The 22,172-nt window shown below is 37.6% G+C and overlaps 3 protein-coding genes across 3 annotated transcripts in view; 2 read left to right on the top strand and 1 right to left on the bottom strand.

Annotated features, from left to right (window-relative positions):
- Positions 1–12,697, bottom strand: part of LOC149115547 (carnitine O-acetyltransferase-like) — a 34,965-nt gene extending 22,268 nt beyond the window's left edge. Inside the window, exon 1 of the mRNA XM_089285033.1 lies at positions 12,439–12,697. Within this exon, the coding sequence (XP_089141159.1) occupies positions 12,439–12,582 (144 nt within the window). The 5' untranslated portion in view covers positions 12,583–12,697. The remainder of the gene's footprint in view (positions 1–12,438) is intronic.
- Positions 6,197–7,861, top strand: LOC149115548 (zinc finger MYM-type protein 2-like). Its single transcript, XM_089285032.1, has 2 exons — positions 6,197–6,836; positions 6,922–7,861. Exons 1-2 carry the CDS (start codon positions 6,424–6,426, stop codon positions 7,763–7,765), a joined length of 1,257 nt encoding a protein of 418 aa, XP_089141158.1. The 5' UTR covers positions 6,197–6,423; the 3' UTR covers positions 7,766–7,861.
- A 131-nt stretch (positions 12,698–12,828) lies between the features above and the next one.
- Positions 12,829–20,275, top strand: LOC149115546 (major facilitator superfamily domain-containing protein 8-like). Its single transcript, XM_089285035.1, has 7 exons — positions 12,829–13,150; positions 14,166–14,409; positions 17,277–17,393; positions 17,612–17,770; positions 18,203–18,537; positions 19,111–19,245; positions 19,732–20,275. Exons 1-7 carry the CDS (start codon positions 13,046–13,048, stop codon positions 19,987–19,989), a joined length of 1,353 nt encoding a protein of 450 aa, XP_089141161.1. The 5' UTR covers positions 12,829–13,045; the 3' UTR covers positions 19,990–20,275.
- Positions 20,276–22,172: the final 1,897 nt, after the last annotated feature.

Genomic DNA, 22,172 nt, shown 5'->3' with positions numbered 1-22,172 from the left:
AAATGCAAACTAAAATCGATCTGTTGGAAGCAAAAATAAAGTCTTCAGAATATAAAATAATAATAATGGAAAAACAAATAGCCAGCTTGACACTGAATACAGCATTATTCAAAAAATTATTTGAATTTTATGCTGATTTAATAAGTCCTGATACTGTCAAGAGGAGTGGTCCTGATATAAGTGCTTGGGATAATTTGAATGTGGCTACCTCAACTGGTTCACCAAGTAACAAGAATTTTTCTGATTTAAGTCTAGATTATGGATTCAAAAATTTCTATGGCGAAATGGATGTTAATCTCGACGTTCGGAACGATTTCACCATGTTTTTTATCATCAAGCATGATACCAGTCTTCCATTTGTTTTTGGTACGAATTTCAGACACACAGATCCAACAGATAACTACTCTATAGACGTACGGAATAGTGGTAATTTCAGCAATCTCAGATTAAGACCCAGTAATTTCGTATCTCCCAAATTTATCAATTTAGCAGATAATTTCAAAAATAAACAAATCATGATATGGGCCGTCAAAAACGGTAGTACATACACTATAACGATAGCAGGAACATCTAACACAATAACAGAAACACATTCTTATTCTGAACACACATCTTCAAAAATACCTCTCCATACAATGGGATATCTTTTGAGAATGGGATTCACAACTAACTCTTATGCAATAGGTGGAGATGCTTATAAAGCTACGGCATTAGCAGAACAAAAGTTAGACACTTATTTCGGGTTAGATTAAGTATAGTCTAATCCATATATATGAAAGCATCAAAAGCTATTTTCAATTTCAATCATATCGATAATAATTTAACCGAAACTGAGATATCAGAGTTGAAAGCTTTGTACAAATACTATGATAAAAGATACTGGCTATTCAAGATGACGTACAAATATTTTAGAAAAATGGAACTCGCGTGTAAAATCGGATCTGTTGGATTGATAGCAACAGGGACAATAGTGGGAGCTGCAACATTGAACCCCATTGTTCTTGGGACGATATCAGGTGCTGGTCTTATTCTGAGCGCATTCACAGAAGCCAAAAATTACAAACGAAAGATTGAGATGTGTAAATTCGCATACACATCATACGAAAAATATTGACCGACATAAGGTCATTTCTGAGAGGATTAGAATTCGATGACGAACGATTTCTAGACTACATCAAAATTGTCGAGGAAATTATAACAGATATGTGTCATTATACGACAAGTTTGAGGATAAATACAACAAATTGTTTACAACTGAGGACCGAAAGGATTCCCTATAAGGTTAATTGTGTTATGCCAGTAATATTCATACATTAGCAAAGTTTTTTCCGACTTTGTTATTGGTATATTATCAGTCGGTAAATCCAAAAATTCGAATATTTTTTCCAAAATAAAATTGATGTTAATCATTCGTTTACAGTCACCATTAATTTGTGGCATTATCTTATCTATTTTTCGGAAAATATCATGTATTCTATTATGATTTTGTACTGATATTTGCCATCCAGTTTTACTAGAAATATCAGTCAGCACATTTTCCCAATTTTATTTTCTTTGGTAAACCGATTTCTTGACAAACCTAAGTTTATTTTCACAAAAATCAACCTATTAGCCGTTCCACAATTACGGCATAAATTTGTGCCTTTGTTATTTATCATGTCTTGTTTTTCACAACAAGGAAGGTATATTGTTGATGGTTGTTGTAATTCTTGATCGCAGAATGGACAATCTGTGTAGTCCATTGTGATCATTTCATCGTGTATTTCTGTATTGCAGTTCATTACGGTCCGTGGGTCATTCGTCCATTCAATTTTTGTCTAAAATCAAAAATTGAAAATTGATTTCGATATTTGATTATCATGATTTTTTATCGTAAAAAATAAGAAAGTGCCAAATTGAAAATATTTGACTTTTTTCCTTTCGGTAGAACATTGAAACAGAACTTATATTTTGACTTTATTCCTGTCAACAATGAAGAGAAAAATGGACCTAAGCGGCTATTTTGTTTCTCCGACAATGTTGCAGTCTGTTGCATGGCTTAGTTTTTCTGTTTTCGGCGGAAGTCTAAAAATTGAAAATTGACAATTGAAATCAATTTTAAATTTTTGATTTTAAACGAACTTGAATGGACGAATGACCCACGGACCCATTACTAATACGTTAGAATAAATTTGGCCAGAATTAGAATCTGTCGATTGAGAAGAATCACGTAACCATTCTTCACCCGAAGATTGAGAATCCCAAGTTGAACTCTGACTTGATTGACTTGATTGACTTGATTGACTTAGACTTTGGCTTGTACTTTGGTTTGATTGGCTTCATTGACTCGATTGGCTCGATTGGCTTATACTTTGGCCTGATTGACTTGTTTCCCATGATTGACTTGAACTCATATATTATAGGTATAGAGTTTATTTTTCATATAATAGTTATACTATGGAGTTCGATATGAACAATTATGGAGTATATTCTTTCAGATTAGAAAAATACCCTGACAAAATATTCTATATGGTTTTCAAAAAAGAATCATTTTGGAAGAAACTGAAGCGATTATGTAGATAAAAAATATATAGTATTATTATATGAAGAAACAATATGACTTCTGTGTTTGGTTCTGCATGTTTTGCAGACAACAATATTTTTACAAAGACATCAAAAAGCATTTCCAGACAATAAATAATCATAACAACAAAGTGATATGGCAAGACACTTTGCTAAGTCATCCATTAGTGAAAAACAACAGAATATGTTTCTTACGCGTAAGAAATAAAGTGAGAACGATTCAACAGTTTTAGCGAGATCAACTCTGAATTGAGCAAACCTTTCTTTTTCCATGATGTGTTTCTGATAGTATCAGAAAGAAAGGCGAGAAATTTATCTTGAGAAAGCAATAGGTCAACGACTGTCTGATGCAACAGACAAGGGAAAGTCCCGGTATAATAAACTCACAAATGAAGTACACAAATTCAACTAAGTTTCAGTGAAAAATTTCACAATTGCGAAGCCACAAAATGATCTTTTGATTGGTTGACTTTGATGACTCATTTCCAAGGGAAAGTCCCGCGGATACATGGTGTGTTTCTAACGTGTTAGAAATAATTCGACATACAAACAGTCTAACAATAGAAATTGGATGACTCATTTCCGAGGGAAAGTCCCTGCAGTGTGTTCTTGTTTTTCCGAGAATGTCACACAACACCAATATTTTCAAATCATGAATACTTAAAAAATAGAGCCGTATAATATATATGGAGAGCAAAAATGAATCATGGTACTGTTCTGTTTGTTTGAAAATTACAAACTAGCTGGAAAGCATAATCATCTTAATACTCAGCTACATCAAAGAAATGTCAATATTACGAAAGATTTTTTGACATTAAAAAATGAAATAGAATTTCCAGATGAAATACATTTTAGAAAATTAAAAAGTGAAATAGAATTTTTGAAACCGAAACCTTCTGCTGAAATCCCACCTGATTAAATTTTTGATAGACCATCTTTTGATAAACCGCATTTTTGAAAAATTAGTTTCTGATTTTATAATGACCATATGCATATGATCGTATGCCATCTTTTGTACTATAATGACTTTTATCGTCAAAACATGATAGTGATACTTAATTCAATTCATAACTACCTAGTTGATGACAATTAGATCTGATTGTCTTCATCTTATGATACATTTGCGTACCATTGAGAGAGTATTTTTGTAGTCAGCAAGATGAATGTTCTTTTTGATCACGATTTTCTTGATTCCTTTGGCTGTCTTACCGTTTTCACCATTGCCTTTGATATAGCTGTCCATTTTACTTCTGAGACCAACAAATTCTGCTATTATTTCACCAGCTGCCTCATCTTTGAACTTTCCGATTACTTTCTTATTGGTTTTATCATAGAATTTACTATCTTCTGGATAATAGGACAATCACATGACTTTTGGAGGGCATATAGTTTATTTGTGGCCCGAGTAGCATCATTTGCGCCCGAGCGCGAAGCGCAAGGGCGCAAATGATGCTACGAGGGACACAAATAAACTATATGACCGACAAAAGTCATGCGATTATCATTATTATCAATACACAAGGCCAAATCGTACAAATTCATTTAATAAGAAAAAAATGTTTAACAGAGATGTAGCATGAAACTATGGCATGGAAAGTTGTTGCTACAATACGAACAGCTAAACAAGAGCCAAATAAAATTCCTTTTTGTTTACAATAAAATGTCAAATATAATCTAGTTTTAAAAAGATTGGTAACAATGATTAGCAAAAAGACAGTTTACATTTTAAAAAATGATAGTCTTCCCGTTCACAGGCAATGGACTCAGACTGTCTTTGCTAATTTCATCAAATAAGTTACAGCTTTTAGTCGCTATCATCGCTCTCGATTATTCGGCGGCGTTTGCGGGTTGATGGCGACGGTTCTTCATACTTTCCGTGATAAATGTTCATTGTTCCAATCTGAATATGTTGGGTGCAATTTTGGTACGGCTGTGCCAAGGAAATAAATTGGTTTTGGAGAAGAGACTGTGGGTTTAAGTTTGAGCTAGGACCGGCTGACGGGCCCGCGACATTTTGCCTTGTGATTCCTGAAGCTTCTTGCTGAACAGCGAGTTGTGGCTGAAATGTGTCACTTAAAATCTTTGAACACTCTCTTTTTTGTGCACTTGTTGTCTCGCTGATGTAGTGGGAAAGGCTCCGTTCATCTTTGTGCTTTGTGATTGCACAGATTTTCCTTGCGTCCACACCGCGCTGGAACAAAGAAGTGACAGTCGATGCACGAATGCAGTGATTCGTGTACCGCTCCGATAACTCTGCTTTGATGGAAATCCTTTCCATCATCTTGCTGATAGTATTTTTTCCCATAGGCTCATTTCTGTACCAGTGTCGGGTGCTTGCAAAGTTTACATTCTTGGTGGTAGCTTTGCTTGGAGTCTGAAACTGTGCCTTACAGTCGGGATGAGTCTTGCCGAGGTAAAATTCAAACGCAGCCACTGGATCAAGTGCAGTTGAAGTTTCGTACATACGAACATCCGAGTATGACTGCTCAGACTGTTTAGCGCCTCCTTGGTAATTTTTAGTTTGTTCAGTAAGTTTTTCGGTGATGTAACGGGCTCCAGTGTCATCAGTTTTTATTTCAAATGACTGCCTTGTAAGCTCCCGCCATCCCTCTCTGCCGCGGCGAGCAAAATGAAAACACAACGAAAACCAAATAAACTCAACTAACTTCTCCGCATCTTTCCAAACGCCGTCCGTGTTCTGCCCTTCCATGAAGTATCGATTCAATTTCTGCATGTCTCCTGACTGAATGGATGATTTGTGTTTTGGTTTCGCATTGTTTTCTTTCGTAAATAGCTTGGCCTTCGCTTCAAACATTTTGTTGGCAGACATAAATTCGCTGTCTTGCAAAATGTTTATGTTTCGGCTGAGTGGAGCACAGGTTAGATGGCGATGAATGGCCGCTCTAATTCCAGTCAATGCACTTGGAGTTAATGCTTGGCCTTTCTCTGTTTTCACTTCAGCGAAGAACTTTCGCAGAATTTCACTCAAGTCCGTTGCACTTACTGTTTTGAGATCCACTGTAATTTTTCTTTTCTCACACCATTTCTCGAACTTTTTTACTCCCCACTCAGTAGCTCTCTTGGTGTTTTTCGCTTGAGCTTTTTGCTCAATCTCATTCAGTTGCTCGTTGTCTAAGTCCGAGTTTTGACTAGAAAAAAGCTGAAAATTTGGGAGTTCTTCCATTTTAAAATGAAATTTCCAAACGGCAAACGTTCACTATGCAAGCTGTTCGCACCTGAATGGTTTTCCCGCGTCAATAAACGTAACCTGATTGGTTAATATTCATCGGATGATGAACCGAGAACCAATCAGCTGCAGGGCCGTTAATACATTTACGGCCCGCTAGGAGTCATTTGCGGCCCGCAAAGCGCGTGTTTTCAAGAGGGCGGTTTTCAATTTGGCCGCGTATATTGATAATAATCACTGTTATCAAACTTGTTTTTGTCTTTCCAAAAGTCTTTGTACAAGTCTTTTGTTCTAATTTCATATGTGAGAGAGTCAGTGTCTGTGAACAATAATCGAGCTTTTGATTTATATGTAATAGATCAAAAACGAGTGCGAGTTTTTCATCAGGGGTTCCAAACACCGAGAAACAGATGAAAGCACGACGCCGAAGGCGGAGTGCTTTCATTGTTTCGAGGTGTTTGGAACCCCTGATGAAAAACGAAGCACGAGTTTTTGAGCTGGCTTCTCAAAGTAGCATGAGAATTTTTTTTGGAAGAATAGGTAATTAGTAGGCGTGCTCAATAGGCTATTGTCTGTTTTTTATTCATATGGTAAATGAAATGAATCTTTTATATGCGGCCATGTGGGCAAGTTTTAAAGGTTGAATTTTTAATAAATTAACATTATGCCGCGTGATGGAGATCGAGTGGAGATCAGAACGTTTTCGAGTTCCAAAAACCTCTTCTCAAGAAAATGTTTTGGTGAATGATGCTGTTCCAGTTTCAACTAAGTATAAAAACAAGTGGGCTGTGAACATTTTTGCCGAATGGCAGAGGTTGAGAGAGGTTAAAGTTCCGGTATTAGATTGTGGCGGTCTCTTCAAGGACTACGATTTACACAATGTTACCGCTGTGAGTGTAGATATTGCTGGAATGGACGCTCTGTCGCTGAACTATTGGTTGTCAAAATTTGTGATGGAGGTAGCTAAAAAGTCCGGTGAAAGATACCCTCCGAAGTCTGTTTATGGTATCATTTGTGCCCTCAAGCGTTATTTGAAGGAGAAAAATGGATCAGAAGCTTTGAATCCTCTGGACGCTAGTGACAAAAGGTACTTGACAACTTTTAGACCGAATTGGTTAGTAATTTAAAATGCACTGTTTCAGGACTTTAATTTTGTGTGTTATTTTTTGAAGGTTTGTCCTTTTCCGACGTTGCTTAGATGCCGAGATGAAGAATGGCGTTCGAGAAGGGCTTCACATTAAGTGTAAGAAAGAGGAAAAGGAGTTTATGAGCGAGCAAGAAGAAGCAGTATTCTGGCAAAAGAAATTGCTGGGAACTACATCAGCTAAGTCGTTATTGAACACGATCTATTTCTACAACGGAAAAGTTTTTGGGTTGCGGGGGAGAGATCACAGAAATATTGTTGTAAACAACTTTGAAATTGGTCCAAATTTTATTAAGTTTGAAGAAAATGCCTCTAAAACTTATCATGGAGGTCTTTGTGATCTAAAGTATGTGCCGCGAGTGGTCAAGCACGTTTGTCATTCTATTGAGGAAAAGCACGAGCCGTGCCTTGTTGAGATATTCAGATTGTATGTAGGGTTAGTTGAGACTCATGCAAAGGAAGTTACCGCATTTTACTTTAAGCCATCAAAAACTAGGTTCGCATTCGATAAAGTGCCCGTAGGCATCAACAGCTTGAACAAGATTTTGCCTGACATGTGCGACGCGGCAGGCTTTAAACGCAAAACCGCTCACAGTTTGCGCGTTACTTGTGTTTCCTCCCTGTTCAATTCTGGGGTTGAAGAAAAATTGATTCGCGAAAGGTCGGGGCATCGTTCTAATGCATTGTTGCAGTACGAAAAGCCTACAGAAGAAAATGTGTCTAAAGTTTCAAAGATCCTAGGTCCAAGTGTTGTTAGTACAACTACATGTTTTACCACAGAGAAACAGGATCAATCTTTAACGGATGTTGTTTTCCAGAAAGGAAAATTCAAAAACTGTACAATTAATGTAACGATGTCTAAGAAGGAATAATATGTTGCTGTATTGTTGTTGTAAGCAATGATTTCAGCGGGAAAAATGCTGTATTTAGAATTATAATTAAGACTGATTAAAATTCAAGTTTCTTGATCAGTGTCTTGATCAGTTTTTGAACTAATCTACCGTGTGTTGATCGGTATGTTCATTGGGTATCAACATACATGCACCTGACCCAGTTGATGCGAGCTGATTGGGTCATCAGCTCATGAATAATTAATGAGTTTGAGAATTTTGTTTGATATAATTATAATGGAAGTCGTACATCAAAGTCTTACACAAGTCTAAAATACATATACCTACATAAGCAGGTCTATTCAAGGTTAGTGCTTCTTTGATCTTATGCACTGCAACCAGATTTTTGTTGAAAATTTTTGATGATACGTAAGTTGGTTTGCTTACTAATTTAACTTGTTGTTTCTCATCAGTAACAAGTCTGACATCAACTCGTTTGCGAACATTCTCCGTAGTTTTCCCGAAGACTGAATTATTCATGAGTTTGAAGAAGTCTTTTTCCAATGAATTTTTAGCATTAGTTCGTTTCTGTGTATTAAAATCAATATAGCTCTTCAACCACGGAGATTGATTGAACTTTAAAACACTATGAATTTTGGTTAGTTTTAGTCCTAAATCAAGATATAATTGTAGATTCCTGTAGTGGAGAACATATTTTTCTCTGTTGTTCAATGTAGGTATCAATTTGTGAACTTGACCAACTGAGATATTAAATTTATCTTTTATTTGTCCCCAATATTCTGACAACATATTTTCTGTTACTTTTACCTGTTCAGGAGCAAGAGAAAAATCATTATGCAAGTCATGCAATTCATGGAGGTATTTCAGGTCTACTTCTAAAATTATTCCTGCTTTGCTATCATCTGTGTATTTATTGAGATCTAATTTATTAATTTGTTTGTCTATCATCCATCTGAATTTACCAGTTGGAAGATACTGACTCATTGCCCAACCATAGAGATTATTTGCATCAAAATAAGTGATATATTTTGATGTTTTGGTCTTATCATATGATTTCATATATTTATTATTTGCTTCACCAAATCTGTGAACGATATAGGAAGTACCCTTCTCTATGAACTGGAACATATCAAATATCAGTCATCAATTCAAGTTCAATGTCAGTCATTTCGAGCATGCTGTCCCAAGATAAACCTGAACTTGTAAAATAATGAGCAGGATCAAGTTTATAACATTCCAAGTATGATTTTCTGAAATTTTCAAACACGTCGGCTAATAACAGAATATCTGACATCAAATATAGATCATGATATTCACCCATATTCTTGAGCTGAAATCCTTTCCAAACGCATTTGGCATGTTTGTAGTCATCATCAGATATATGTTGATCATTGAGAATACTGTAGAATGCTTCTTTTGTCGGTAATCCTGTTTTGTTAAATTTATCAAATGAGTCCATATAGTCGTATGGATAAACACCTTTCTTAGACATCAAATCAAGTGCTTTTCCTTTGAAAATCTCAGATGTGTATATTAATGATTCTTTGGGCAGATTACTGACTAGTTTATCAAGACTAGAACTCGTGAACTGGAAACTATCAATGAATACCAAATTGTGACCTAGCATGAGTGCCATATATTTCTCCATGTTATTCGGGATGCAATTCATCTTCATTTCTTGCTCGTCACCTTCTTATTGGTGTAGGTGTTATTCTTAGCTATTTGGCCAATCTGCTACATTATAAAATGGCTGTCATAGCCTCTAAGATTATGAAATATGACTGGTATCTTGTCGGTTAATTGAAAATTGAGGTTGCAAGCTTCACGAGCAGACCCTCTGTATTTACCTGTCACATGACAATGATCTCTGACTCTTTTGTCTTTGTTGGTATACTTCTTGCCACAAATATGGCACTCTGTTGCTTGTTTGAAATTCTCTTCGTCAGCAGGAGTCATCTTGATTGGTTTATTAAATTTGTATTTTATTGTGTTTCTGCAATATTTTACTTCATCTATCATTTTTTCCATGAATTTGTAAACCGCATTTTCACCTCGGTAAATCTGAGCCGGTTTGGAATACTTATCATCATAACAGCATACGACTTTGTAACCAAATCCACAATCAGTATGTTTTTGATAAGCTTCAGTATAGGATTCACTATCATTTGGTTTACAAGAATCAACTTTTTCTGTAATAGCTTCGAAATCAGCATAAATCACAAATGGTACTTGGTAACTGGTAAATGGTAACTGCCGATTGTGATTTATAAACTTAATTTTCTCACCTTTCCCAGGCATTTTTGTTGCTTGTTCACCATTTATCACGAAACATTCAGTCTTATGTTTACTGAGAATATCTTCAGATGAGAAACACTGAAGACAGTGCATACAAAAGTGTTTCCTTGCTTTGTGCTTCGTTTGATTGTACATGAATCTATCAAAGTCTTTGATCAACACATAGTGTTGTTTGTCCTCATTGGTTATTAATAGAAGATTCAAATGATCATCAAATCGTTCTTTGGAAACATAAATTGGATATGCTTACTTGTTTTCATAACCGAAAACATTGATATTAATACTATTCTGTTTCTCAATTTTATTGTAATCATTGATTTTAACAGGAAATTCAACACCAGAACAATGTAACTTATTAATAAGCGATAGGTCTGATTTCTTGATTCTCTCAGAATGAATCTCTTGTAGATTCAAATGTCTGATATGACACCATCTGAAACATTCATTATCCTTATTCTGCACGTTGATGAGGCCTTTTGTTGGGTTTCTCAACTCTTTTGGCAGTTGGATATATGATCTGGCCGACAGTGGAATATATTTGACAATATCAAGATAATGGTTATCAACTGAGTTTATTATCCAACCACTACCTTCTGATAGCCATTGTGCGATCTTTTTCAGAATCCCTTCCTGAGAAATTTTTAATTGTTGATTTAAATCAATAATGTTTGTAACATTCTTGGCTTTACTACTGAAATGAGCAGTTTTACGTTTCAAATAACGCTTTACACCAGCAACATCAATTTCAACTTCAACCTCATCATTTTTTCCACTATCAGGAACTTCTTTGATGAAGGTTATTCTCATAGTTTCATAAAATTTAAAATTTTTACTGTTTGCCAAGTGAGATTTATTAAAATGATGACCAGTTGCCTGTCTGGTTGTTTGTAATTAAATCAGCGGATCACTTTTATTTTTCAAATTAATTCCATATGTTTCAACAGCATCTTTTAGAACTCGTTTAACAGGCGTTATTCTAGTTCTTGGAGCTGGTATTGGTATTTTAGATTTAATACGAGGTTTAGGAATTGGTTTTTCTACCTTCAACATAGCTCCAATAGGTCTTGGAGCTGGTATTAGTTTTTTAGATTTAATACGAGGTTTAGGTTTATCTCTAAATTCAAGAGGTGGCGCAATTATATTTTCCTCATAATCTTGTATCATTTGTTTCACAGTTTTGCAAGGTGCTGGAATAGTTTTTTTTCAATTTTTGTTGATCTTTTAACAATAGATCAACTAATTGTTTCCTTGATAATTTACTCAAATTCGATTTATCCATCTCTACTATATTATAGTTAGATTGTTTATTTTCATAATTTCTAATTTTCATACTCATACTACTAATATATAAATAACGTTTCTCCTTTAAGTGTCAATCAAAAGCTCTGTTTTGCCACTTGGTGAATAATATTTTGATTTGTGGAGGCCTGGGACAGTCCATTTTCATGCTGTTTCAGAGAAGAAGCATTTTTTGATTTCTAGAGGCCTGGTAAGAGTATATTTCAATCATGAGCCGACTCCGCGAAGTGTTTTCTGGCAGAAAGATTTTTTTGATTTGTGGCGGGGTGGGAGACATGAAATTTGCTCACGAGAGGGCTTGACATGGAAGTTACTCTGAGAGACCTGAAAATGCATTTTTCGAGTTGAGGCCCGGCGAGGGTATTTTTTTGGTTTGCGGAGGGGTGGGAAGGTCGTTTTTTTTGTACAATGTCCTAGTAGCCCCATTCACTATACTACTAATGATCGAAAATAAAGCAGCGCATTTTGGTATTAGCGCGAGTTCATCATTGATTCGGGGAGAGAGGTGGTTTTGTTTCTTATTTTATTCCGACTAAGATTAGGTACCCTTAATTTTTTTTTCATAATCTGTCACGTGACCGTGGACGTGGTCTTGGTGTTACCGGGAAAGGGAAAAGCATCGACGTAAGTGAAGCTAATGTGAGTGTTAGTCTGTAGTACAGAGTGTGCAGTGCGAAAACGCGCGCGAGGGCGCGGCCAGCCTGCGAGCAGTCCCACGAAGAACGCGCGAGGGGAAAATGATCATATGGCTCGCGCGGCCATTTGTTCCCCTCGTGTTCCCCTCGTGCGTTCATTCGTGACAAAAACAAATTCTACGTATGCTAGCCCTCGCGCTCATGTATCAGACACTCGGGTCGTGTCTCACACTTCGTACTTGCCCTTGCGATTCGTGATTGTGTATCGCACTCTTTTCGTACTTCTAGTTTCGCCGTCTCCCTCCCCTTTGAACGCCTGCCACGCAGGCTATCGCGCTCCGGGCTGTGTCCTACTAAACTGCATTGTGACCTTTGTGGTCCTTTGAGTGTATAAATTATATTTAAACTGTGGTCTTTACCCCTACCCTTAAACAGTAATACTGAATTGAAGTAAAACTGGCTTGCCTTGGTATCACTGGAGATTTGGCTAGTATTTTCTTCCAAGGAATGCTCTTCTGGTTTTGACACTGTGCATAGAAGTGACAAAGGGGGCTTGTTTCCGTAAAACACTCTTGCGAACACAAAACGAGGATTCGATAATCGGTACATTGCCCTGGGTAAGTGTCTACCGATGTTCAGCCTTCAATACATCGAAGTCGTTTTCTTATTCACTTGGCTACAAGGGAAAGTCCACGTTAATCAATTAATCTATAACAAGAACTGACCTGACGGATTTCACATCCGCTAATTCCGAGAAAACGGATTGTGCAACGTAGATGTCACACTCTTGAAACCGGAACTGTTTCTTACAGGTCTTACCAAAGGGGTTTTCCCTTTCGGTTCTCCGCTTCATAGGCGTCGCCAACAACGTCATGTCACGCGCTAAGGAAGCTATTTTAAGAGTTCACTCATTTTGCAAGAGACACAAAACGGATTAGTATCAATCCGAGAAAAAGAAAATTTCGGTTTATCTTTGAACCAGTCCTCTGATCAAGCATTACCATTGACAGCAAACAATTCCATCTAAATGTCTCAGTTTCCATATTTGACCTGAACGAAGCAGATTGCAGACATGGCATTGAGCAAGACGAATACTGCAGTGGTTCTGCTGGTCGGCTTTGTCAATTATTTGGAATGGGCTGTAGTTATGACTTCAATATACCCATATATCCTTTCTGTGAGTATCTATTTCTTTGTTTGGTTTAGGATGTGTTCAATTTGCAGGATTTGCTTGTGACGATTTCGTTGAGTCCATGAAATTTTAAAAACGTGCCGATCAAACTGGAAATGGTTTTCCACATTCAAAAAGTATTTCCTTCTCCAAGTTTTCTGTTGGCGAGCTTTACAATATTTCCAGGTAAATTTTTTAGTAAAATTCGCTGAGAGAAAGCATTTTTAGGGAAACAGGACTCGATCTTGAAGTTTCGACTGTGAAGTTTGCGGAAGCGAAAAGTGAATATTTATTTGCCATATGCTACATTTTAGCCATCGTTTTCCAATTCGCGATTTTGCCTCAGAGTTTAAATGCGTAACAGCTGGTACATAGTCTTATAAACTTCAAGTTTTAATTTACTCCCAAATGCAAACGATCAATACGATCAATGAACATCTTGCAAATGGTTTTCTTCGAAAACCTAGCGTGACCCGAGATGTAGTCACGTTGAGTAACACAACCGGTTTGTTTTTTCTGCTGGTATTTGCCACTAAAGTAAGTCGTTCAGGAAAACAAAAATTAACTCAAGATATTCAATTTGAAGGAAATTGTATGAAAAAGCAGGCAAGGGATTCATCAAAGGTCATACCAGCAGTTAAATTGTCAGAAACTTTACCAGTAATCTTTTAGGCTATTGATTTGTTTTAGCCCGGATTTTAGTTAGGTGTAGTTGGTGACCTTCGAAAAACGCAGTGCATCAATAGGATTTTGTTATTTTAGTTTCCCTCCGGTATGTATCTAAAGTAATTAATTTTTAGATTATTTTTTTATTTTTTTTCCCCCTCCTCTTTGTTAGCTTTTTAAATATTTTTTTTTATTTAATGTAAAGCGCCATGGACAAATAGTGGATTGGCGCTATATAAATATTTTATAATTATTATTATTGTTATTATTATTATTATTATTATTATTATTATTATTATTATTATTATTATTATTATTATTAAAGTAGGCTAACCGCACCATTTTTTCCTTTCAGCTATCTAAGAATAGATCTTCTGCCGCCGTATACCTCTCCTTGGCCCAGAGCTTATTTCCCTTGGGACAAGGAATCTCTCAGCCACTAGCCAGCCTACTTGTCAAGAAACTCCGTCAAATCAAGATTGTTCTCTTAGCTTCTCTGACAATCGCCATTGGTGGAAATGTGACGTACATTGCTGCGCAGAAAGCCAACTCTGTTTTGCTTATCATTCTGGGAAGAGCGTTGGCTGGTTTCGGTGCAGGTGAGAAAATTAACGAATATTTCGGAGTCCTTGTCGATAATAAGCCTTCAGTTCTCACGTAAAAAAATCCCGGTAGCCTCCAGTAGGAGCTAAAGGTAATGATGCCTCGAATTCGATGCCTCGTATTTGATCAACTGGAAAGTCTTTCTATTGAAATTAGTAAACCAAGAAGCAAATCTTTTATTGTTACTACATGGTACAGACCTCCCAATTCACCTTATTATTCTCCGATTTTGAATCTCTTGTTGGAAAGCTAGATGCTGAAGGGAAATAGTATTACCTTATGGGTGACCATAATTGTAATATACTCCTGTCATCTCTGAATAATGTAAATACCCGGGCCCTACTAAACATCACTAATATTTACAATCTAAAACAACATATTAACGAACCGACAAGAGTAACGCCTGTGAGTTGCACTTTAATTGATGTCATTTTTGCTAGTCACCCGGACAGTGTATCTTGCTCTGGAGTATCTCATGTCGGAATCAGTGATCATAGTTTGATTTATGTTTTTCGTAAAATTTCATTGCCATCGGCCGTCAAAGTAGGCTCGATTACCAGCCGCTGTTCGGGAAAAGAGCTCGCGCTCCTCTCCCGAACTCTCTTCTCGGGGAGGAACGTAGATCGGACTCGAGAAAGCGGCGGAAATTGTTTAGGCAATTTAAAAATTTCGATCGTAATAGGTTTCGTTCGGACATCTTGGCTCAACCGTGGGCTGATCTCACGGGAATAGCAACCTCCTTCGATGAATTTGTTAACCAAACCAACAGTTTGCAACAGTTTGCACGTTTTGTCCCACCTAAATAAATTATGCAAGAGAAAGGCGACAGGTCTTGATTCTGTGTTAGCCAGACTGCTAAGAGAATGTCCAGATTTAATTATACTCTGGGTCACTCGCCATGATATTCAATCAATCTATCGACACTGGTATTTTTCCCGATGAATGGAACATTGCAAGAATCGCGCCTCTTTTTAAGAAAATTGGAAGTAGGAGTGATCCTTCTAATTATCGACCGATATCGATTACCCCGGTTGTGGCCAAGGTTTTCGAGCGAATTATTTATGATCAGTTGTATCATTATCTAAACGAAAACCATCTTCTCAGTAGACACCAATCTGGTTTTCGCTCGCTTCATTCTACAATTACTGCTTTGATTGAAGCGACTGATAACTGGTCTTATTAATGCCGTTGTATTTTTAGATCTTAAGAAGGCCTTTGATACTGTGGGCCATATTATTCTTCTTTCGCTGTGGTGTTCCACAGTGAACGATTCTTGGGACCCTTCTATTTCTATTATACATAAATAATTCGCCTAATTGTCTCCAGCATTCCCAACCAAGGATGTACGCCGATGACACTAGTATTACTTTTGCTGGTAGTGATGTTGATGGAATGAAGAATTGTATTAATCTTGATTTGGAGAGAATTCGTGTGTGGCTTGCAGCCAACAAACTAACTTTAAATATGACAAAGACAGAATTCCTACTGATTGGGTCTAAGCAAAGGTCGTTAAATTCTACTGCGAATCCCACTGCCACAGTTAACCAGTTCCCGATAAAGCAAGTCTCGACTGTAAAATTCTTAGGTGTACACATTGATGAAAATCTTACTTGAGAGTGTTATATCAACGAGCTTTCTAAAAGGATTACTTCTGGTATAAGCGCCATTAAACGTATTAGGAATTCGGTCCCATATAAGACTCTACTTTCCATCTACAATTCATTAGTCCAACCTCATCTCGATTACTGCAGCTCGGTGTGGGGATCCTGTTCTAAGAGTCTTTCTCAAAAGTTACAAAAATTACGAAATCATGCTGCACGTGTCATAACTTTTTCAAATTACGATCGTAGTAACGATGAATTGTTGCGAATGGTAAACTGGGTTAAACTGGATCGTCAACGCCTTGTTGATAAATCAATAATGATGTATAAGATTGTAAATAATATGGTTCCGGACTATCTTAGTTCGTACTTTGTCTTCCGTTCCGATACCTAAGCTGGCATATTCCACAGCCCCGCTCTAATTATTGTAAAAGAAGTCTGTCCTACAGCGGAGCTGTACTGTGGAATAGTTTACCCTTGGATATTCGTCAGTCACTCTCTCTTGATGAATTTAAATCTGAAATGAAGAATTATGATTTTGATGGTAGTCTTATGTAAGTTTTATTTTGCTTTTATACACAGCTTCCTTGTAAAGCAGGGGTTTTTGATCATTTCTGTTATTGCAGTAGTTATTAGTGATTTAGTTAGGTAGTTAGACTATTTGAGCTTAATATTGTTAATTAACTCCTGAAGGAAATACCGTGTCTAAATAAAGATTTTACCTTAGCTTAGCTTACCTAGAAACTCAAACGTTTTAGTGGTAAAGGATCGTCATTTCCCGGGAGAGGCGCTCCTATATAAAAAAGAAGGGGGTGCTCGTGGGAAATTTTTGAAGAGAACTCCTAAGAGGTACCAAGATCTTCTTTTGAATTGTTTTTTTCCCCTAAGAAGTACCAATTCTAAAACAAGACATTAACTGACACTTTCATAATTTTTTAATAGCGATAAGGACGACAGCTTCAAATACCTTCTACGCTTAAACTTGATTGTCATATCTTTTTCGGTTCAATACCCCAAAGGTACCGCGAAAGCTCTCGCTGTGGACTTTTTGAAGCTAAACACCCTAAGAGGTACCAAAAACCAAGTTTTCAGCCCCTAATAGGTACAACGAGCACCCCCGTTCTTCAATTCACCAAGGAGAAAAACATGAAAGAGGCAACAATGATGGTTAAGATTGTCACACAAGACAAACCTAGTGTGTCACTTTGAATCAAGCGAGCACCATCCTAGTCAACACAAGCCTGTATTTTATTTGTTCCCAGGTAGTGGAGGAGTTGCTTATGGCTTCATTGGCGCCAACACCAGTCGAGAATCCCGCACAAAGTTCATGTCGTACTACAGAGTTACATGCATGGTTGGAGTGATGTCATCCACGATCGGTAAGAACAACACAAACAATATTCACTTGTCTGCCGGTGATGATAACTAAGGCAATAAATAATAATTATACCATCACAAACATAATGTCGTCTTCATGGTTTTTTTTTTTTTAGCAGTATTGTCTTCATAAATAATTATCATTGGGATGACCAACAGCAGCATACACGAAGCACCGCCCATATCGTTATTAAGTCTCATTTTCGTCGTTTTTCCACAGCATCAGCAACTTTTTTACCCAACTTTAGCAAGAATGCTCTCGGTAAAGCAACCGGACTCGATGAGTTCTCTGCTCCAGCAGCTCTCACCATCCTCTCCTTTTGTGTCTCGTTAATCCTGGTCACATTTGCTCTGGACGAAACGAACTGCTCTCCAATCGGTGAGTTTGATTAATTTTTGTTCATACTACAGACTACTGAATGGCGTTGATTTAAACGTCAAACTAAGTCAGATCAAACATAAGAAATGTGACAACTAAAACCGTAGTTAAGTAATGAAGATCTGTTACATAACGAAATATTTTTTAAAACGAGTGTTCCATTAAAAAGAGTAAAAACGTTCCTCGTTCACCAGGTAGAACATGTCGCTATGTTCCAGGATATACCGCGCTTGCTCTGTTAATTTCTCCCATCATATAGCTACTCCCCTAAAATGCACGCTCCACTAACCCCTCCCTCTTGAAATCGGGATATACACCAAAGTGTTGTTTGCTTCATATTCGTTTTTAGTTTACTAAAAATGATTGGTTTCAACCATCTCTAAGAAGCACACTGAAAACAAAAATGCTAACTCCACGAACTTTATTTTTAAGGGGGCTCCAACGATGATATGTCAGTGGTACGTTCACTCAAGTCACGTGGTGTACTTCTTGGCTTGATGCTGTATCTATTGAATGGCTATATAACCACGTGGGTTGGCTTTGTGTTACCACTAGTCGCTTACAATCATTTCCAGCTTGAGGTCATGCAGTATGGTTGGTTGATGGTTGGTGTTTCAGGCACAGCCACTGTCGCCTCACTCTCCATGGCGTTCCTATCTAAAGCCCAGTGTATGGCTAACAATAAAAACGGCGAAAGACTGGTCCTTATAGCCTGTTATATGCTCATGATCACTGCGATAGTTGTTTCCTATCTCGGCGGGCCTTCGGTAAGTGCGTAAAGTTGTAATTAATTCTTGAGTTTGTTGTTAATGAATTCGATTTTTATCTATTTGCGATCCTTATAGTGATCGCAAATTTTAATACTTTATTCTTTACAATGTAGAGCACCTTATCGAATTCTCCCACTGGGAGAATTTGTAAAACATTTTCGAGTAGCTTTCACTCCCTTAACTCGTTATCTCTCGAGAGGTTTTGGAGGGGTTGTCTTGCTAGGTTGAACCAGTCTTTACCATATTTTCTGATCAAAACATGTGATTTACCCTTTACTTTAGCTCAGTAATGCCTCAAATCTGAAGCGTTTTTAACAACGCTCTTTCTTGTATTACTTACTTCTTTTTGTGAGCGAATATATGAAAGATCATGTATATGAACTGTGGAGAAAGCGGTAAAGATAGAATGATCATCGTACTTATGTCAGCATCTCGATGTGCTCTTATTAACAGGGTGACCAAACTGCGTTTTTGTTTGGATCAGGGGCAAAAGTGACTTCTGGGATTGGCCTCCGGCTTATTTGTAGTTTATTTTCGCTCCTAATTTCTACTTTTGATTCATTTTATCAGACTCTAAACACTTTGCGAGTTACGGTCAAAGAGGCTCTTTTCATTGGTGGAGTAATGATGGTGTTTTTGACGTATTCAGTGGCTGGAGTAATATTACCCTCACTGACGACCAAATATGTGGCCAAGTCCATGATGGTAAGAAGAGGGACCCTTTGTAAACAACCTGAGATAAACTACAACATTCCGTAGGTGACTGAACCCATAACATGAGGGAAATTTAGGATCTTCCCAATGCAGTTTCTCGCGACAAAGACTGTGCGTTGTTGTAATTTAGTTTCATATTTTTTTTCAGATTAGAAGTGTTAAACTCTTTTTTTTTTTTGCTTTTCATTCCTGTCCCAGTTTCATTTCTTACACTTTTCCCTACTGAAGCTAGCAGAGGTATTTAGTATCCCATAATTGTAAACAGACAAGCAAGAAAACAAACAAATCTGCCAGTAGCGCGAGTTAGCATTTACCGGATCCCAATACGTCACTTCCACTCCATACCACCCCGCCCGTAAAATTTCCACGTTGAGCGTGTTAGGTAGCTCTTAAGATTTTTTTTTGGCATTCGAATATACCTCTCATTAATTTTTTTTCCTGATTATCACTTTGTTTCATATTTTTTTTCTCCTTTAGCCAGTCATAATGCCTTACTGTATCGCCGCGATGTCGGCCGGAAAAGTGATCGCTCCACTCCTCAGCAAAGCGGAGTTAACAATCCAAGGATGGGAGCTTCTCTTCATGGGCTCAGCTGGACTAACATTCCTGGGTGTCGCCCTATTTTTGTTCCTTTACCGTCCACCTGAGCCAGAGGAGACTTCGCTCCTACCCGAAAAAAGACGCACGTCCTCGCTGGAAGAGACATTAGTTGATTCAGTGGAACAGGGCTCATGAATCCTCAAGATAAAAAACTAAAAAACGTGCCCCGATATCAACAGATAAGTTTGGATCACCATTATGCGCATAGAAAAAAAACTGTCAAGTACTAAGTACATAAATGTTCCCGTTGTATTCTGCTATACGGGAACCGTCCCGTCCCGTCCCTAGAACGCGTTTCCTTTCCTGGGCGCTATTTAAATTAAAGATGTAAAGACTCTTTTTACGAGGTTCGTTCTACCAGCTATTTAATAAAAGAAGTAGCTTACAAAATGATTAAAAACAATTGATTTACTTGTAATAAGTTTTAATTTTCTCATCAAATGACTTCGCGAGGTACAGCAAAGAATCAAAACAAGGAGGATTAGCGAATTTTGTTAGAAGATATGTTAGTAGTGTAAGGGGATTGCACTCGTTATTGACTCATGGTCCCCAAATTGACAATTACATCAATCTGGCTGAAATAGAAATATTTGTTTGGGCTCAAGAGAGAAAATTTTGGCGCTTTTGAGGGTTCGGTCTCTTACAAGACCCTCTTTGTACGGTCGAAACCTGCCGCAGGCTAAGGTCACGTGGTACTTCATTACTACCTTACTACAGAACTTTTGGCCTCTCGTTCTAAAATGTTCGTACATTTTCTTTTAAATTAACTTGCGTAACGCATACACTTATTTCATGCGAACGAGGGAGACCAAATGATACAATGTTATTAAATTACCTTTGTCATATATTTGTAAAACAGATCGCACTGTTAAACTATACATGTATGGTTCTATAATGTAAATATCGTTTGCCGAGGTTCATCCGTATCAGTTTATGTACTTTCTAAACTTTGACGGCGATACTAAACAATACAATCCAGTGACAAAGGGCCAGAGCCGAGTGTCGGAATTATAGAAGTGTCCGTAAGGAGAGGTTCAACTGGACCGAACGTGTGCAATCACTGAACTGGTAATGTTCTATTGCAGTGCGCGAGATTTTGCATTCCAAGATGCTCAATCACATTGTCCTCTGTTGTAGAAACTTACTGGTTTTGTCGAGCGTTACACTGTTTTCCTCCTAAAAAAAATCAAGTGTCGCTGTCTCGAACTCAAGTCATTTTTCCCTTGGCATACCTTTCCGTCATTTACTCTCGGCTATCTCGAGCCCCGGCTTGCATTTCTTGCGTTTCCCCAAGATTTAAAAAACGCGGAGTTCAACTGTATAAGCGGAGAAATATCAGCACCTATTTTTAGCCCAGAGTAGTTTATTTGTTTAGTGTATAGCTAGCGTACTGAGAGTGAGGAAAAAATCTCATTGCCTTTACACTCATGTATTCAGTAGATGGAGATGCTATAAGTTTAGAAATCGTTCCCCAGTCACTATTCTACCCCTGAGGAAGTAATCGTGTCAGGCGCGGATCTAGGATAAATGGTGATCAATTTCCGAAACAACGAGTGCCGGAGGCCTAAGTTTTTAGAGGGGTCCAGGGGCATGCTCCTTTAGGCCTCCTTTAGGCCAAGGTTTGGATTTTAACTCTCAAAGGTTTTTTCACCCTCATTTCCAGGGTCACTCATCATCCCGCCCTCCCGGAGCGAGGGAGAGGGAGGGAGGGAAGATGATAGACCCTGGAAACGAGGTTGAGGTATTCTTTCCGGGGTTTCTAAATCATTCTGAAAAATCTGACCGACCTCCGGAACTGGTCAGTGGAAACCGGTATGGATTCTCGCCTGCTTGTTCCCCTTCTTTCATTCTACAAGCTGTCAAAAGATGGATTTTCAATCCAGAACCTCTTCATTTGTTGTTGTCTAATGGTTATGTACATATCGGGAGAGCTCTGAGGGCAGCCTGTGCCTGTGCATGACATGCAACCTTGGAAGCCACATTATGAAAAATTTATAACTTCTACGTTCAGAATAGTCAAGTCACAGCAGAAACTGACTATAAAAGAATGAGAGCGCTTGATAGTCAAATGCCTTATTTAGGCCTTAGTCACTAAGGGATATGTGTGTTGCGATATTATGTAAATTTCTGTAGATATTATGTAAATTCTGTAGCTGTAATTGTCAGCGGAGTTTGTCCTGTACATATAAATTATGTATTTTGAATCGTTAGTTTGGTCTTCTACCGTTAGCTGTGTGAATAAAGCTTCGAAACAATGTGTTTGGTCATAAAAATTCACAGCATTCATGATTTTGATTCCATTTTATTGATCAACTCTC

This window comes from Orbicella faveolata, unplaced genomic scaffold, assembly GCF_042242905.1.
Source record: "Orbicella faveolata isolate gen_17 unplaced genomic scaffold, um_ofav_v1 contig_13, whole genome shotgun sequence".
Taxonomy (NCBI): Eukaryota; Metazoa; Cnidaria; class Anthozoa; order Scleractinia; family Merulinidae; genus Orbicella; species Orbicella faveolata.
This window is presented reverse-complemented; position numbering and strand designations above follow the sequence as displayed.

Bases quoted from the DNA above. Each gene is read 5' to 3' on its own strand.
- LOC149115548 (XM_089285032.1), top strand. From the start codon at position 6,424: ATGGAGATCGAGTGGAGATCAGAACGTTTTCGAGTTCCAAAAACCTCT. The intron at 6,837-6,921 runs GTACTTGACAAC...TATTTTTTGAAG, and splicing joins CTGGACGCTAGTGACAAAAG to GTTTGTCCTTTTCCGACGTT.
- LOC149115546 (XM_089285035.1), top strand. From the start codon at position 13,046: ATGGCATTGAGCAAGACGAATACTGCAGTGGTTCTGCTGGTCGGCTTT. The intron at 13,151-14,165 runs GTGAGTATCTAT...TTTTCCTTTCAG, and splicing joins TATACCCATATATCCTTTCT to CTATCTAAGAATAGATCTTC. The intron at 19,246-19,731 runs GTAAGAAGAGGG...TTTCTCCTTTAG, and splicing joins ATGTGGCCAAGTCCATGATG to CCAGTCATAATGCCTTACTG.